General features: G+C 38.6%; 2 protein-coding genes and 1 long non-coding RNA gene across 3 annotated transcripts; 2 read left to right on the top strand and 1 right to left on the bottom strand.

The window, feature by feature from the left end:
- Positions 1–1,824, bottom strand: LOC123966653 (myeloid-associated differentiation marker homolog). Its single transcript, XM_046042792.1, has 2 exons — positions 1,377–1,824; positions 1–971 (listed from the first exon to the last, which is right to left on the bottom strand). Exons 1-2 carry the CDS (start codon positions 1,641–1,643, stop codon positions 381–383), a joined length of 858 nt encoding a protein of 285 aa, XP_045898748.1. The 5' UTR covers positions 1,644–1,824; the 3' UTR covers positions 1–380.
- Positions 1,825–7,718: 5,894 nt separating this feature from the next.
- Positions 7,719–12,029, top strand: LOC123966654 (cell death-inducing p53-target protein 1 homolog). Its single transcript, XM_046042794.1, has 5 exons — positions 7,719–7,928; positions 9,876–10,089; positions 10,223–10,264; positions 11,376–11,520; positions 11,695–12,029. The coding sequence occupies exons 2-5, from the start codon at positions 9,891–9,893 to the stop codon at positions 11,798–11,800; spliced, it is 492 nt and encodes a 163-aa protein (XP_045898750.1). The 5' UTR covers positions 7,719–7,928; positions 9,876–9,890; the 3' UTR covers positions 11,801–12,029.
- Positions 12,030–15,141: 3,112 nt separating this feature from the next.
- On the top strand, positions 15,142–19,004 carry LOC123966652. The gene is made up of 4 exons (XR_006824045.1): positions 15,142–15,795; positions 16,103–16,324; positions 18,262–18,465; positions 18,971–19,004. It is a non-coding gene; the product is annotated as an uncharacterized LOC123966652 (long non-coding RNA).
- Positions 19,005–19,006: the final 2 nt, after the last annotated feature.

Raw genomic sequence — 19,006 nt, 5'->3', positions numbered from 1 at the left:
CACTTTTATAACCCTTTATTCATATTTCACATACTGAAGTCAACAAACAAACACAGTAAATAAGGAGCGGATGAAAATCATGGAGAAAGAAAAAAGGGAAAGAGAAAATTGGGTTTACATCTCCTTACAGTTCAAAATTAGATACTGCCGCTGTTGTTTCATGTTCTCAGAGAATGCATCATTATGATGACACGTAAAAGTTACTCTCACTCAGATCTAAACACAATGAATCACAAAAACATCAGTAAAATAAAATATGTTTAACAAAAGTTGTACAAGGGATGCTTTACATTACATTATATTTTGACTCATGTTCAATCTTTGAGTTCAAGTGTACTTAAAAACTTGCCAACAGCAGAAATATGAGGTACATTTGCAACCTATGTTCTGCTGATAAAGAAGACCAGCTTAAAAGAATAAACAGTATCCACAATATAAGCAGCAAGGTTGAAAGCGGTCATGAAAGAGATAACCACATAATTATTCCATGAACATGTAACCACTTGCGAGCACACCTTTGGCCTGGGGTTGTTCTGGAAGCTGTACAATGGCCAGACGACCACAGCGGTGATGTACATCAACACTGCCAACACATTGCAGCCTGTCAGGATTTTGTCAAATGGTGCAGGGAAGAGAGACAGAAGGCGGCAGATGGTAAAAATGATGACAATGAGGGCAAAGATGAAGCAAATGGAGTAGACAGCAACACACCACTGGAGCCCTGGATTCTTAGAGTAAAAACTGGAGTCCAAGCAGGTGAAGATGATGCAGGCCACAAAGGCCTCCAGAACCTTGAGGAGGCCTGGGACTGTGGACAGAAATCCACTAATCTCACCAGGTTTAGCCCGGGTCAGCCCAACCTCAAGTGCATACAGGATGAAGGCCAGACAGGAAGTAACAGTGGCACCAATCTGTTTGCCGCAGTTAGAACAAGTGAAGAAGACAGGATAGATGATGGATGCTGCCAGCACCTGTATAAGAGAAAGGTCAAAGGTAAGTGTGAAATGATTCCTACTTTAACATCCTCTCTAGCAGTTCATAGTACTTTTTTCTTTAATGTGGCCTAATGTCAAAATCAGAAAAATATTATGATCTGTATGGGGAGTTGTGACAATAACAGCTGTTGCTTTATATAAAAAAACAAGTCAAACATTCCTAATTAATGCTCCAGTATGGGTCTGTTTAACCTTATATATTTGAGGTGCTGTTGAATACTTTATATTGGAAAACCAGCTTTTGTTAGTGTGTTTTTTCATCTAATTGTAGGGGTGCTAAAAGCAGAAAGGAATAAATGTACTATTCTCAATGACAGTAATGTTCAGTAACATAACAATATATAAATATAATGATATATTAACGGTATAAATCACACCCACCATAAGAGTACCCAACATGGCAAAAGCGGTAGTGAAGTCATCCCAGGAAATTGGCAACTTAGTGTTGAGACTGGTGAATTCCAGAAAGACTATGAGGAAGGTGACGCAGAAGCAGAAGCACCATGTGAACATGCACCACGTCCAGAAGGAATTAGTACTGTGGCCCACTGATGCCACCAGGCTGAAGGAGATACAGGTGAAAATCACCTCCAGTAGACGCACAATGCCCACGGGCACCGTCAGTGTCCTGAAGTCCAGCGTAACCATGGTGATTGTAATCCTGTGGTCAGTTTACTGTGGTTCCGGATCGATATTATAGATAGATAATCTCTCACCTCTTCACCAGCTTGTCTCCGCTATGCTTGTTGATTTAATTTTTCTTTTTAAAGTTGCGCTTTGTTCAATATCTCTCTAAATGACATCAGTCCTGGCCTCTCATGCTGTTAGTGCTGCCTGAATGTCTAAGACAAACACAGAAAGTGACTGTGGAACCTCTGGCCGCTCCCTTGTTGCCGCCCTTCAGACCGTCTTCCTCAAATGGCCAGTTTTTAATGTGGAAGTGTGTGAAAGAGTTATCTGGCGTGGTTGTGTACAGAGGCAGCTGTCTGTTGTTCACTTCCATTTGCTTATCAGTTGTGTGCATTGGGCTTGGTCAGTAAAATAATTCTGATTATTACAACAGTCATGTAGAGCAGGAACCGCACCTTATGACACAGAGCTTAGACTTCGCACTTCACACTATTGTCCATCCATTATGTTTGCTAACTTAGTGGCAGGCCCGCCCATCGACAGATCTGTAAATGTGGATGCTTCAGAAGATTTGGGCCTTAGTACTGCAGTAGGAAATGTTAAAAGAAAATATTTGTCTTTCTCTGGATAAAAAATGTAGGTCTGAGATACTGCAAAAGAAACAAGAGCCAAGATTTAGGATTTGGACTTAGACATGGATTAATCTACTGAGGGCCATAAATTACTGTTCCAATTTAAAACCAGTCTGCTGCCAACTGTTGCAGACTAACAGCTGCTAACACACACACAAGCACCTTAACAACTTCATCTGAAAGTCATCTGAAAATTTTCACTTGTCAAACTTTGAATTAGTTATTTAACTTCCAAATGTGAAATAAATCCATTAAGGGTGTTCTGAATCAGGCTCTTTTCTCAGACAGAATACTTGGCTTGTGTTGTATCAAGGTATACAATGACACATAGATTAAACAAGTAACTTTCATGCCAGCCATTAAAATGGGAGAGGGGATTTAATATTTTTATATGACGATCATCTCAGATGTGACAGAATTTCTTTAGATAGGGGCCGGGTTCAATGGTTAACCAATGAGGTAGCCTTCCTCATCTACCCACCCTCACACTGAGGACACATCCATATGCAAACCTACCTTCATAACCACTTCTCCAATGCCACAATCATAACTACCAGAGATTTTTTTGTTGAGTGTCAGCAGAGTACTCAGAGTTTCTGTATATCATCTTGCGCAGTACAAATCACATGTTGCTTTTATGACTAAATGACTGTGAACAAACACAGCTTATACAGCTTGCCTATAGTTGTTAATGTCTGTTAAAATGAGAAGAATAACAAACACTATATTTAAGATAATTCACAGACGTTAGTAGCATTCATCCCCTGGGAACCTTACCTGTTAAACTTTTCCTCTGATTGTGGCCACATTTTCTAAACCTCAACACTTACTTCCCAGCTGATCTTTAGAAGGCATGGGACAGATTTATGCATATACAGGGATTATCACTGGTCGTATAAGGTCACAACATTCCCACATTGAAGACACTGTCGCCAAATCATTGGGCAAGGCTAAATTCAGAGCTTCTGTCCTAGCTGAGTTTAGTCGTAATTCACAGCTATAGAAGCACAATCATGGGACAAACAACAAGGTCAAAGGGTCCCCAAAATCATTTAGGATTTTGAGAAGCACCCTTGTAACATGCTCTTACAGAACTCGGTGTTGAAAGAGTCTATGATTGTTTCGTCTCATTTGTCAAATTCATTATTTAGTTTTGGTCCCCAAATTTCGCAGCCATAAAGAATAATTTTTTTGCCAGTTTTTAAGTGGAATATAGATTTTAATGTTTCTTTTAATTGCATAGAAAGCTCTCTCTCTCTGTCTCTCTCTCTCTCTCTCACACACACACACACACACAAATAGAAACACTCCCATTATGTTAACTCTCATCCATGTTTCTTCTTTTTGGATCATGTAATCTTCTAATACAGCATGCAGTGGACTTTCACTGAGACATCTCAATGTTTCTCTAAAAGCAGAACTGGGGTTGTTCAAGGCCAGAGTCATCAAATAGATGTGAATTAAGGGGTAAAGACTCCAGGATCACTTTGGGTTTGGCAGCTTCTGGCAGTCTGTGTATGGCACAATTTTCTCTGCTCTGTGGCTCCCCCTGTGGGTCACAGTATAAAACCTCAGCAGTGAGAAGGTTGGTATTTGCTGACATGTGTGAACCTTAAAAGGCTGTGCAAATATCTGACTCCAGAAGTCACAATTGGGAAATCATAGTCAACATAATTTAAACAGAAAAACTATTTATTCGGATTTGTCAGTTTTTTTAATAGAAAAAAAAAAATGCTGACACTGTGGTTGACATGTTATTTTACATTAACCTTTAACACCATCCAGTATCTTTGCAGAGCTGAGGCCAACAAGATGTGATTTGTATATTAACAATTAAAGCCTTCAAGACTGACAAAAACATGTTTAACCAACACTAGTATGGCAGGTACACTGTGAAAAGAAACTGAAATGAAAGATTGAAGAAACAGACATAGAAATAACAAGGTGGAGAGCGGCAGAGCGGTCATCAGGGTATGAGGAGGACAGAGGAGAGGAGGCGATGATGCAGTTAAAAGATTATTTGTCCAGTTTCCAAAAGAAAGTCTGTCTGTCCAAGTGAAAGATTTCCAGGTGGAGGAGTGTTGTGTTTTATGAATTTATGTTGCTGTTTTCTTAAATTCTCAAGAGTTGAAATAAAGTAGAAAAACATCTGCCTCAAATGTGTCATTAACCAGGCAAGTACATAAGGCATTCACAAAAAGAAAAGTGCCTTTAAATGATCCAGGAGAAAATGATTAAGAATGGCATGTCTACATGTCTGAATTCTTGGATGCAGGTGTGTTCTGGTATTCTCCCTGCAGAAGTCTCCTTCAACTGACCCCACTTTATGCTCTCCCTGTGTAAGGGGGAATAAAAACTACTGTCAAACATTATGATGTTTCAACTGTGCTGGCCTCTAGTGGCCGTACAAAAAAAATAGACAATCATTTTCTCTGTATTTGAAAGCAGAACAGCACGATCCCATGTCTGTCTGTAATTATCCGCGTGGCTGTAGCGCAGTGCATTCCAGACGTGATGGGTAATGTTCTTGTGATAGTCCTGTGACCTTTCAGTTTCCTCAGCCCTGTCCTGACAGGGCTTCATGTGTCAAAGTCATGTGTTTGGAGGTGGATCATTCAGGCTCACTTAATGTGTGGGAGGGAATATCTTGATAAACATAGAGACACTGACAAATATTTAGTATTGCTTAAGAGTATGGTTTCCTTAAAACACATCAGAGAGCAATGAGAGGCAGTGTCTTATTCAAGAACTCCTAAATGAGAAATACTAAGCTCAAGAGAAGTGCTGCTTGGGTAGTGAATAACCATTTAAATATTGTGCTCATCTGCATTCTTTAATTAATAAATTGTTATTTGTCAAAATATTTGATTTACTGTTATTTTTTCCACTACTTCTGTTTGAGGCCATTTTCCTTTACATGATTCTGCTGTTTTGCAACACCATGAATGTGCTCGGTCAAGTGATTCAATAAGCTATATAAGGGAAACCAGCTGATTTCTTTTAGCTAGATTTCTCATATTGTTATACAAAATGTTTTTCTACAAATGGCACCACTTCAATCCTCTGCAAGAATATCACAAACCTTGTGAGTTGATGTCAAATACATGGTGTTCCTTTGTTACAACCTACCCCACTATCGGATATAAGTTGTAACAGTAAGACAAAATAAGGAAAAATGAATGCCACATCATATGACAAAAACAGGTATAGTGAAATAAAATAATAAGCTGTTCTCTCTGTGTAAAGAGACTATGTCTGATGACTTGCGTGTGTGTGTGTGTAAATTTGTTTACTAGAACAAACTTACTTAACAATATACTTAATAAACTCTACTACAATGTAACTAATTAAAGAAAGACTGTACATCTTTAGGTCTAACAAAAAACATGTGTGTGTCAATGTGTGTATATTCTTAATAACAGTCACAGTCAGGGCTTGCAGTGGGCCGGTACTTACCGGTACTCAGTACTGGCACTTCTACATTTTTCTCTTTGGCGTACTGGACTGGAGACTGAGTAGGTAAAAAGACCGGGTGCCGATACACATGCCAACATGTGAACAACATATGAATGGGAAATGCTGGTAATTCTGGAGTGTAGGCTTTATGGGCCCAGAGACTGCATAGGACACACTGTAAAAATATTACAAACAAGAAAGTCCCTAGTTGTGTGTATAAGGGAAGGCTGTAACACTTTGTGTTACAACCCACCCCACCCCTGTCAGCCATTGTTTACCTAGCTGTGTAAGCCTAGTGGTTTTAAATTAGCAGGGGAAACAGGCATCACCTTTTGCCTTAATAACTACATTTTAATCTACTATAAGTCATACCATTTTATCCAGAGTTTCCAGACTTGACAACCACCATGTCTGATTGTGTTGCTACAATTCTCCCCATGTTACCAACCATACCTGGTCTCCCCTATTAATGTAAAACGTCGATAAGATTTTCTTGTATGTGAATTTTAGGTTGTCTAATTTGCATAAAGCGCAATACAGCCTTGAAGAAGTTACAAACATTGAATAGTTGAATTGAATTGTTGTTGACAGTGACACAAAAAGTCTTCACCTTCAAAGGTTCCGCCCACCTATAGTCAGATTCCATCAGATTATCAGGTTTATGAGAGCTGTACAGACTGTTATATTGACACAAAAACAAACAAACAAACGACAACAAAAAGCCTAGATGTCTGAGAATGAACGCTTGATGTACATTTGTCATGTGGTCTGAAACACATTTTGCCCCCAATTTGCAATCTTCTGTTCCCCTACTGGCCCAAACAACAAACAAACAAACAAACAAACAAACAAACAAATAAATTAAAACATTTGTGAATGAGTATTTAATGAATTGCAAGTGTTATCACGTACAACTACGACAGTTGGATTGGGACGGCTGTGGCTTAAAGGTAGAGTGGGTCGCCCACTAATTGGAAGATCAGCAGTAAGATGGCCTGGCTGCATGCCAAAGTGTCCTTGGGCTTGACACTCAACACCAAATTATGTGTGTGTATGTGTGGAGTACAGTCCAAGTGTGAAACAACATCCGGTAGCGAGCCACTCCATTAAGACATTTATTTTAAATGTTACCATCCTGGAAACATCATTACAGAATGGTTATGAAGTGGTATAGGTGGATGGGCTATTCCGGACAGGTATTGACATAGACAACTGATTAATAAAACATTTATTAGTCCCCAGCACATTACAACAGCCTGATATGCCACCTAAAATAAGTGCTGGTGTTATTCTACTATGTTGGCTAGTGCTCGTGTTATTCTACAACTATTCAAACATGCATGTGACAGTCTGAGACACTGCTAATGAGCCATGCAACTTGCATGGTTATGCTGTCGTCATACATGTTGGTTCATTACTATGTTAGGAATTTATCCACAGTATCTATTAAAAAAACCATGACAGGCAGATCAATCTTTTACAGGACTGTAACAGCTAAAAAAAGTGTTCTACACTTCACATGCTTCTCATGAGTCAGACTGAGTGTAGGTTAAGGCACAGGAAACCATAGGGGTAGGGTGACAGGAAAAAGATGTTGATGGTAGCAGCATGGTTAACATTCTTTGCCGTGAAAAAAAACCATCTGTTCATCAAAAAAAAAAAAAAAAAAGAATCTTTTCTTTTTTTCTCTTAAATGGTCTGAGTTGCAGGGTTTAGTTATACTTCATAGGACTTCATGCATATGTTAAATGTGATTTGACTGAAACCGAGACTGATCAATGACATGAGGCATTGTATAGGTCAGCAAGAACACTTTGTTCTGAGCAAACACACATCCCTCTCCTTCTCTTTTTGTTCAGTTCTGTATTCATTATTACCTCTCTGGTCATACTGGCCAACATTGAACAAACATTGGTATACTGTTATGTTAACACCCACCCAGTCACATGGAATAATCGTAGGAAGATGGGGGAGGGGGCATCATTAAGTCGACTGCATTCTGGGCTTGTCTCTTTTACATAGTGCTACAGGAAGTGCAGACAAACCCTCCTCTATTAGATTTACAATTTTCTGTGCAGTTGTTTATTAATCTGTCCTCACTGTCTTTCTTTCATCTGTATTCTTTTGGTTTTACGGTTTCTTCCTGCCTCATTTAGGACCAGACGGCTCTAGGAGAAAGGGTGCTTAACTCTCTTTTTTTTATGGAAAGTCACAGGTAGGTAAATCATATTTTACACATTTATACTTATACAATAATCAGTTTCTGTAGCCATTCTACTAAAGTTATCAGTATGTCTGTTTATCCAAGCCTTATCCAGCTGCATTGTCCGAACAAAAGAAGGCGAGGCTCAAGTGGTGAATTAAACTGCTTCATCAGTGTATGTGGCTCATATTACTCTTCTTGATTTATGATGGATTTATGATGCGACACAGGAAGGCTCGCAAAGACTGACAAGCCCTGTTCACAGTGACTAACAGGCTGACCAGCATGCACTTTGTAATATATTATCAATATACTGCACTAATCTACTGATTTAGTGCATGACAAAACTAAGTATGACCCAGCTGAAAATGGCTGTTAAGGAGCTGTACAGTTACAGGGCAACATTATCAGAGCAAAGCTTCTTTAAACATAAGCTGTTTTGCGTCGTGCCTCTCCCACTAGGCAAATGAAAATTGCTGCTGTTCACTGCATCTGACTGTGTTGGACCAAGAGCTACTGTAGTAATACTATAGTTTGGCATTTCTTTAAAGGTAAACTTAGTTTTCTCCAGTGGTGGAAAGTTGGTACATTTGCTTAGTACTAGTAGCTCTTAACAGTAGTTAAGTACAATTTTGTTTTCCAGGTTTCTGCCTGTTAAAAAGGATTTTTTTTTCTTGCCACTGTCACCAAGTGTGGAAATTGTTGGGTCTGTAAATATAGAGTGCGGCCTATACCTACTCTATATGAAAAGTGCCCTGAGATAACTTCTATAATGATTTGGTGCTATATAAATAAAACAGAATTAAATTGAAATTTTGAGGTATTTGTAATTCACTATTATAGTATTTATTATATACTATTTCCATTTTATGTCACAATGTGACAGTGTAAAAGGGGTCAATCGTAGTGATGAACCTACAGATAAATATTACCTGAATCAGCTTTACAGAGCTTTATAGTAAGTTGAGATATGTGTTTAGCTGTCCAGCCCGCACTCTCTCTTCTCTCATAGCATATTTTGTGGCTGCAGCAGGCGACTGTTTTCTGCGCGAAAGCTCTAAAACCCACTGTACACCTGCTCAGCACCAAAAACCAGACTAACCACCAGTTAGCAACTAGTTAGGGAACCTCGTGGAGCATTTTTGCTGCTGAAGAGCCAGATATTTACCTCAGCAGTTAGTAGAGACCAAAACAGGGCTAAAAGAGAGTGAATGTTGAACTTACGTTCATCAGGTGACCACAAACATGACTCCATATGAATGAAATGCTGCTTTGTAATTGCTTATTGTGTAAATAAGTTTTTTTTAACAAGTTCGCCATATCAACAACTGATAGCATATCAGTGTTGATATGTATATGATATTGTTGTTTCAGCTGCCCCCAGGTGATCAACCAAGTCAGTTATTGCAAGTTTAAGGAAAGGATCTGAGTAGTTCCTCCACCATTGGTTTTCTCAGATCATTATCCTGACTGAGCTAGCAAAAATTAGTTTTGGCATGGTGGCACTCAAAGAAAACCTAGCATTTCAAACATGCTGCTGTGCTAGACAAAACAAATGTTATTGTGTCAACATTAATTTGCCTACAGCTGACATGAATGCATTAGAGTTGTGAGGACTGCAAAGAGGATGTGGAACATGTTGTTAGAGAGTAAAAAACATCAGTTGTTTCTACCAGAGAAGTCAAACTATACAACTGTACACCTTCTCCTGCCGCTGTTTACATGATATCAATAAATCTGAGCTGAGTGCAATAGATGAAAATGCTCATGAGGGGCCTACATCCACATTTGATAAAATGTTTTTTTTTACTAAATTTCTTAGATAACCAAACCATGCATCAATCAATCAATCAATCAATCAATCAATCAATCAATCAATCTATCTATCTATCTATCTATCTATGTATCTATCTATCTATCTAAAAAAAAAAAAGAATTATACACATTTCTCATATTCAGTAAAGCTCTCTGAGAATGGAAAAAGGATACCCACCACAGGAATCAGCTCCACCATACCCTGGGCCACCTATAAACTATGGTGGTGCGGTGCCTCAGCCAGGGATGTACCCTCAGCCAGGGATGTACCCTCAGCCAGGGATGTACCCTCAGCCAGAGATGTACCCTCAGCCAGGTTTCTCCCCAGCTGCACCTCCACCTGCTGCATACCAAGGAGGTCTGTGTTTGGTCACTACCTGCGTTAAAATATGATGCTGTTACTTTAGTCCAGTCATGTTAAGGGATTTATGGAAATATCTGTCCTAAACCATCCTTTCCTGCTTTTGTAAACTGTGTGTTTCATCTGCCAGGTGCTCCTTTTGCTCCGGCCACGGCTGCACCTGCCACAACAGGTGAGGTGATGCACCTGACCCAAGACAAAGCTACCCCACCTAAAACACAATAGAGATGCACTCATCGTTGTACCATTTCTCAGAACATGTGCATGCACACACATACTGTACACATCAGTGAACACACATCTTGGTGGCAAATATGTTTCCGTTCCAGTTTGTGAAACGAGAAGATCTGCCTCTGTACAGTGCCACAAAATCAGTGGGTGAAGTCTTCTGTCTCCAACAAAAGTGATCTGAATAGCCCATTTGTGGTCTCTGTGCATAACAAAAAGCTATTGTTCATGGTTTGTTGTTGGTGGTGTACAGTCACATTTTGAGTATTGCTTGCTGTAGTAGACGAAGGATCCCTATCAAAGGTATGTTACTTCTTCACGTGAAGTTCACATGTGAAAAGTGTACATCACACTAAGACTGCTCATATGAACTGTGGGATTCTCACATGAAGGATGTTTTGCAATTCTCACATTTACATTGATATCAATTATGAGGTTTTTCTGAGTTACTGTTTGTCAGTGACAGTTTCAAAACAAACAAAATGAGAACAATCTGAGTTGTCCTTTACTATAAAACCCCTTTTCTCCCCCAGATGGCTTAATGACTTAAATTACTGACCGGGATCATAGAAAGACAGAAACAGAGGTCTATCTCCTTATCAAATTGTTGTGCTATTGGCAGCCTCTGCTGTTCTTTTTGAGTCAGTGCAGTCTGTACTTTTTATTCTTAAATCTTGACAGCCCCAAGTGGAAAGTCTACCGTAACAACAGAAATGTTTCACTAGCTGGCCACCACAGTTACACATATTATTAGATTGTGTAATTGTGTCTGCATGTATCCACCTGAGGTCAGCATTTATCCTTATCATGGAATCTGATGTTATGATGCAGAATTATGTGGCTATGACTGCCAGTCTGATCATTTGATGTTCTTTTACAATATGTCTAATTTAGAGGTATTGGTTACAGGTAAATACTGACAAAGATTAAAAAAGTGCATAACTTCCAGTTATGAGTGACAGATAGGACACATCACTCATTTTAAGCATGCTCAAGTGAAAATGGAGACAAAAGAATATGAAGACCAATATGTGCTGTGCATTTCTCATCCTCAGTGACTCACATGATAGTAGCACCTGCACTACATGACGTCCCAGGACAAACTGTGTGTCCCCACTGCCAGCAGACAGTGATCACCAAGACAGACCACACAGCAGGCTTGATGACCTGGGCCATCTGTGGTGGCCTCGCCCTCTTTGGGTAAAACAACTTTTTGGGAAGAAACTTGCGGCACGTCTTGTAGTTTTTATCTTAAAATAAAGAGAAACATTTGAAACTATAAATTTCACAATAGGAAGGAGTAAAGCAAATCCTGTTTCACAAAGTGTAGGAACAAATCTGGGAAGTTATAACTCACTTTGTTTCCTCCTACAGGTGTTTTCTTTGCTGCTGTATCCCGTTCTGCATTGATTCCTGTAAAGATGTAGAGCATCGCTGTCCATCCTGCCACAGAGTTATCTACATATATAAGCGAATGTGAAACTATCTGGACTGTGAATGGGGGAGAAGAACATAATGCTTATCTGTAGCTTTTTAACAGCCTTACTTGCTCTGCAACCAAGCAATCTTTTTATGTAATGCAATCTTTTGATATTGTTTATAATAATGCAAAATGCCTTTATTCCAGAGAAGCATCTTGCTGTGAGGCATTATATTCAGCAGTCATGGAACATTTGTTATTCATTAAACAAGGGATATAAACTAACAAATATGCTTACTGTAGTTATGAGCGGTTTTCTTGTTAAAAACAAAGGATCTCACCAGTCACTTGTAGGGATTCTTTCCATGCTGTTGTCAGACACCGTCTGATCCTGTTAGGGCCAAAAAAAGCACTTTTTGTGGATGTAATTTTGACGGGCACAATTGCCCCGAAGGAATGCATTGCAGCCTCCGCAGGAGGTTCGCGACTGTTGGCTGAAGCCATCTACTGTACGGATTCCAAAAACCTTTTGTACCTACTAGTCATTTTGACACCAAAATATGTGAAATAGTGAAATTATCCTTTCAAGGGATATTTCATCACTCGAAAAATGGTATTTTCATAAAATTGTGCTGTCTCTGCAGTAGAAAGACGTACATTTTTTTTTAACAGCTGGTCAGAGCTACTAACGTTTGGCTAAACTCTGATAGCACCATTGGGTAGTAAACTGGACCTTTGTGTGTGCTAAGCCTCATAAAAACGTGGATTGTACAGTATGTTTTCACATGTTGCTGTGCTAGTAACACTGTTATCATTACTCACATGTCAGTTTTGCCCCATTGGCTTTGACTGTTTTTGCTGCTTTTGATCCTGAAGTGTGCCCCGAGGTTTTTTTCCTCCATATCTACAAGAACATTGTCTTCTGCCAGTAGTTGTTGTAGGCAGTTGATTTTGGAGCGGTAAGGAAACGCCCCTCTCTCGATCCAACTGTCTATGGAGGCAGGCATAAAAAAAAGTGGAAGTAAAATCTGTAGTTCAAGGACTTTTGCTGGCAAATAAACAGGGAGCTCTAGGTGCAGGCTACATGGAGGGAAGTTAACCGTTGTTCATTTGCATATACTAGCCACACTGTAATGATAGAAAGCCAGTTAAAAATGGGCAAAGTTTTCTTGAACAAACAGCACAACACAGTGGATTACCCGCAAAAGCCCGTAACTTGCTCAAAATCCATGGTCTATCTCTCAAAAGCAAATCTTAGTGTTATTGAACATGTCAGTGCCACCAGAATGACAAGTCCTTGTTTCATTTTTTACGAATAAGACAAGTCAAAATGTTTAGTGATGTTACTAATATAACAGTGTACTCTGTAAATGTACAAGGCTGCACTTTTTCACTATGGCATATCAATTTCAACAGTATAAAGTTGTACATTGCAAGAGAATGGACAGGATTCACAGTTACGTTTTTACTATTTTTACTGTAATTTGTTGACAGACCATGTCATTGTGATACAGAAAAGAAAAAGAAAGGACTGTTTAACAGCACTGCATAGCACAACGGAAGAAATTACAAAATTAGAAATGTAAGCATGTGACACACGCCTTAGGCTGATGTTCCTGTCTGGCAGGTCATAGATTCTTATCCACATCACAACGGATATCAATTACAGTAAGGAGACATTTACAAAAAAAAGTCTAATAGACATGTGTAGAATAATAATAATGATTGCATATACAGACGATCTTCATATATATTATGTATGTGTATATATATATATATATATATATATATATATATATATATATATACATACATAATATGAGCATGAAACAAGCAATTGTTAATGTAGGAAACAGCAGACAGTACATAATTATTTGCATCAGTATGTCAAAGCATTTGCAATTTGTTCAAAACAAAGAGATGCTTTAATGATGTGCACAAGTGACGAGATGATGTGAAGGTTGAACAAGTAGTTTTGAGAATTTCAATTCTTATGTACCAAAGCGACTGAGAAACTGCAAAACATTTTTACCTCTCTAACAGGACATTGTTTTAATAGCTTAAACCATTAAGCTTTTTTCTAAAACCCATTATAGGAATTTTTACATTTATGGTTCTGACCATGGAGATGTTTTTGTTGCTGGTGGTAAACCACATTGTAAACAAAGAAGTGGGTTTCTTTTAAAGGGATAGTAAGTGATTCTGCAGAAATTATTTGAACTCTATTGACAAACAAATACACCCCTCCATTCAGTGCTCCCTCAGAAGCCCCGCCCCCAAATTTGTGGATGCGCATTGCCAAGGTAACCAGCACTACTAGTATCTTTGCTGAAATATAAAAATACAGTGACTGATGAGAGGATGATAAGTTTGTTTCAGATGAAAAGTGGACAAGGAACGTAACATCTCCGGTAGTATTAGGCTACTTAGTAATGCATTTCATATTTTGAATTGTGGGAGGAAAAACCCTCAGAACGGGCTACAGGACTAATGGGCCCTCACTCTCACACTTCTTATTCTTCAATGTAAATTATAGCTCAGTTTATGTGAATTGTGGTCCTTTGATGCGAATAGTATTCTTTTCAATGACCAATAAAGTTCAAAGCCCAAGTTTAGTGATAATTTCAAACAAATGCAAATATAAATACCTCATTCCTCAAACTCTATAATACAATGACTGACCTATCCTGTCTCCCTCCTCCTCTTGTGGGTCTTATTGTAGGACTGACACCAAAATGACAAGTCCTTATGCCACTGTTTACGAATAAGACAGTCAAAATGTTTAGTCATGTTATCAATATAATATATAATATAATATAGTGTACTCTGTAAGTGTTGTCTGATGTGAACTATGGCTAACGTTTTGATGACAATGATTGAAAATGCACAAGGCTGCGCTTTTTCATCAATTTCAACAGTATAAAGTCGTACATTGCAAGAGAATGGACAGGATTCACAGTTCCGTTTTTACTGTTCGTACCATGACAGACCATGTCATTGTGATGCAGAAAAGAAAAAGAAAGGACTGTTTTACAGCACTGCGTAGCACAACGGAGGAAATTACAAAATTAGAAATGTAAGCATGTGTGACACTCCTTAGGCTGATGTTCCTGACTCTTATCCACATCACAATGGATATCTTCATCAATTGCAGTAAGGAGACATACATATTTATGTGATGACATAACACTGAAATTTCATTTCATTTATTTTGATTTGGGGCTCTTGAAGTCATTCACATTGACCAGGGCAGGAACCTTGTCCCATGTGTTTGCAGCTATGTGTGAAAAACTGGGCTTCCACAAGACAATGTATCACACTACTCCCCCCTCAGAGCGAAGAACTGGTTGGAAGATTAAACCACATTAGCAGAGCAGTTGGCCATAGTGATGGCTTGTGCTTGTGGCGTACCTGTCTGCTGCCCAGGACTCCACTTCCTGCTCCCCTGCCCTTTTCATGTTAGACAAGAAGATCTTGATTTAGCTGAGATGATGGCTGACAACCCTCCCAACACCTCTGTGTCCCAACTACGGACTACAAGGACAAGACAGAAGAGAAATTCCCTGCACTTGACCTGAGTGTCTCACCCTGCCCCTCATGAAATGGACCTTTCCACTCCTCGGAGGAAACCCCATACTAGGTGACGTGTTATGGTACTTACCCATTAGTGATACCAGCTTATAAAAACACAACAGTTTGGCAGGTCTGGGGCACCTCTTGTGCAACAGCATGGCCCTATTGATAAATATAAATTAATAGTTCCATTGTGTTCTACCTGTTTTATGTAAGTGCTGATTGACATAAAAACATTTGCAGCCAACAACTCTTACGCTGTCAAGAGGCTAGCTCACTGATGCCTAGTGTCTGCCGAAGAGACAGACATTTCTTGAGATGAAACTGCTTTATTCTGTGTTTTCAATGTTTTAATGACTTGTGATGGTAATTCAAGTTTTCAAATAAATAGCTTAGGCAAAGACTTGTCTTTCTGTGAATTCTATTCAAGTCTACTGCAGAAAGAACTCACTGGGACACACACGCATCAGAGTATCATCCAGGTAAGCTGCAGTTATCTTACCACTTTACTATCTTTTATCTTTATCTTACCACTGGAAAATGTTCTCTTTAAGAGGTCCTCTGGAGGACACTCAATCTAAATCTATCGTAAAGACAATTATGCCCTAGTACAGCCAGGTACATGTTGTAAAACATTGATTGAAAGACACGACCCCCTGGACACATCGTAAAGCATCACACACATTTACCTCCCATTGACCCCGTATCCGATAAACCAGAGGCCCTCAGTGAGTAACATTAATTACATGACTGTGTTTGGAGATGGTACTCATGAAATTCCCATTACAGATCGGATCTGTTTGTTTTGGAGAGGAGACGACCTTGGTTGTCATTCGGCTCCAGGTTGAAACCTCCTGAACAGTCAAAATCGAAGGAATCCTACGCTAAAAACAAACTGAGCACCTAAACTGAGTGAACGTTAGCAGCAGCAGCAGCTCAGCTGTAAACACACTGCAGGACTGCACACCGCTTGGAACTTCGAGGGAGGTGATAACAAAAAACCTAAAAAAGGTATTTGACTAATGGAAAACTGAAAAAGAGTCAAAGCAAGTTGAGCAGGTACCATCCAGTGGAAAATGGGCTTTAGTGTTTAACTGTTGTGTTTAAATGTGATCACTATGTAGTAGTTCAATAAAGAAAATACTGTTATTGCTGGGTATGTTACACCCTAAAAAGGGAAGATATAAAAAGTTTGATGATGCTTCCTCTCTGGCAGCTTAATTTAGAATGTATTATTTTTAGACGTATAGATTAAATGGTTCTTTAATTTAAAATATTCTAATAATGATATGCATTTTCTTTTCATTACAATGTCAACTATCCAATCTAATATTCTTTTTTCACTTTTCTTTTAGCAAGGTATATTGTCATTTCTCACTTACTAAAAAATGGTCTTTTAATCAATACATTTAAACTATCAAACTTGAATGGATATTTCTCTTTGTAAACCCTAGAGATAAGAAAACTTCAGGAAGTTGTCTTGACCACGCCTACATGCCTAGATACATTGAGTTGTTGCCATGGGATTGGCTGATTAGCTATTTGTGTTAACAAACAGTTGAACTGTTGTACCTAATGAAGTGTGTGTATTTTTTATTCATCACATCTTCATATCTTATGTCATTACGGAGTTGTAGACTGTTGAATAGAGAGTGTGAACCCATCTGCAAGTAAGTTGTCACACTTACCTGCACACTTTGACATAATTCAATGAACAGATGAGACTTGTGGTTGGCTAAAAAGAGGAAACAGTGCTTCTCTTTTGAGCAATTTGCATATTTATTGAAATGTTTCAGGAAGTCAAAAAAATGCATATCTTTCATTCATTCAAAGCAATTCGGCCATTTCTGTTATTCTTTGTCTTCACAGTGTCGAAGAAAACTTTTTCTCTGTTGAAGCTACTTGCCCTGGCAAAGCTAGTTTCTCAGCAACAGCATTGTGTGCAGCTTAAGTAAACTTGTAAGGCAAGGCAATTTTATTTATATAGCACCTTCCAAACACTACAGTCATTCAAATAGCTTTCCAGACACAAAGATACAAAAACAGATACAGAGGTAGCCTACTTTATAGTATGAAGCTAGATAATTAGTGTGCAATAGATAGTAAAGTCAAGATTAAAACAATACACATTTATCTCTCAAAGTGCATTACATATGCAAGAGAGAGAATACATTTTTTTTTTAAATTAAAATACTGTAACAATAGACAAAAATAAAAGTAAAAATTTAAATTAAAACACAGTTAAAACAATGAGATTAAAAGAGAAATGTATTAGACTGGGCTAAAAATCTTTATTAGATAAATACAAATTTAAAAGGTTTAAAAGGCCTCAGAGAACAGGAATGTTTTAAGACCTGACTTAAAAGACTGTAAGGTGCTAGCTAGTCTCAGGTGCTTTGGGAGTTTGTTCCAGGCATGAGGAGCATAAAAACAGAAAGCTGCTTCTCCAAGGGAACTACAAGCAACCCAGCATCTGAAGACCTGAGGGGTCTAGCAGGTTCATTTGAAGGAGGTAATTTATGTAAATTGGTCCTAGCCCATTGAGTGCCTTATATACAAGCATTCGGCATTATGTTTTATGAGATTTTACTAATGGAGAGTTTCTCCATGGTTCTTTCCTTTTACCAGACACTGTCTTGGTGCAATGGTGTTGATAATATTGGACACTTTTGAGTTAAACTCTTCTACAAGATCACTAGCACACTGTAATCCCAAACAGTTGTACTAGCTCATAACTAATGAGGTCATTACAGTCAAATGTCCTTATGCAGTTGGCCAAACTATAAAGTATTGAGCTCTGTTGAGATTTATGCCACTTTAAATGAATAGGGCTCAAAATTTGATAGCTAATTTCTGTGGAACACTCAAAAAGTTTAGGAACCATACAGTTGTGTCATGACGTTATTGACGTCATGACGTTTGGTGGGTGGGTCTTATCTCTCCCTCAGGAAAGCTGAATCAGCCATCTTGAATTTGCCTTCATGCGGTGAAGTTTTCATGGAAGTTTTGGAAAGCCCCACAGTTTAATTTGTTTTTATTTGTTTGCAATGCGCACTTTTATCCCCTTGCTTCAAACCACCACCTCAGTTTTTTTCATCATCATTATTGGCCGGCCTTTTTTTCAGCGCCGTCTTATTATCAGCCCTGATTTGGTAAGTAACTCTAACGTTTTTTTATTGTTGTTTTTTTAATTGAATTTCGATAAATAGTCTTACATTTGGAACTGGGAATACATGTGTACAATGTGCACAGTGAATATTTGTTGTAAATAGTTTACAAATCCAAGTAATTGTAACTTTAGAAGTTGTTGAATCTGACTTACAACGGTGTAAAGTTATCAGCGGGTTTCCTGGAAGAACTACATTTCCCATAATGCATGTTTTCCCGGGAGATGACGTGGAGGAACGACCATGAGTTTGAACTGTCTCGTGGAGTCCGAACCGTTCTTTATGTCTATGGTCCGAAAGCATAACGTTAACTTATCCCTGCTTCCCGGTTTCTGCCGGTTGTTGTTTTCGCTGTTCGCTGGTAATGCATGTGAGTAACGTTATACTTATTTCAATAAGTGTCCGCGTTACATAGTCAGTATACATGCACAACATAATGTGAGTGTGTTATCATGATGCTAACAAGGTCTATGTGTGTATTTTTTTGTAGGCTCAAGTGTGTGGTTGTGAGATCATCATCTAGAAA

Source organism: Micropterus dolomieu, unplaced genomic scaffold, assembly GCF_021292245.1.
Source record: "Micropterus dolomieu isolate WLL.071019.BEF.003 ecotype Adirondacks unplaced genomic scaffold, ASM2129224v1 contig_13922, whole genome shotgun sequence".
Lineage (NCBI taxonomy): Eukaryota > Metazoa > Chordata > Actinopteri > Centrarchiformes > Centrarchidae > Micropterus > Micropterus dolomieu.
Note: the sequence above shows the minus strand (reverse complement) of the source record. Positions and strands in the feature narration are given on the sequence as shown.

What these genes read in the sequence shown, in the direction of transcription:
- LOC123966654 (XM_046042794.1), top strand. Translation starts at nt 9,891, where the DNA reads ATGGAAAAAGGATACCCACCACAGGAATCAGCTCCACCATACCCTGGG. An exon ending in GGCTGCACCTGCCACAACAG is followed by an intron (nt 10,265 to 11,375) that starts GTGAGGTGATGC and finishes TCTCATCCTCAG; the next exon opens with TGACTCACATGATAGTAGCA. An exon ending in GGTGGCCTCGCCCTCTTTGG is followed by an intron (nt 11,521 to 11,694) that starts GTAAAACAACTT and finishes TTCCTCCTACAG; the next exon opens with GTGTTTTCTTTGCTGCTGTA.
- LOC123966653 (XM_046042792.1), bottom strand. Translation starts at nt 1,643, where the DNA reads ATGGTTACGCTGGACTTCAGGACACTGACGGTGCCCGTGGGCATTGTG. An exon ending in CCATGTTGGGTACTCTTATG is followed by an intron (nt 972 to 1,376) that starts GTGGGTGTGATT and finishes TCTCTTATACAG; the next exon opens with GTGCTGGCAGCATCCATCAT.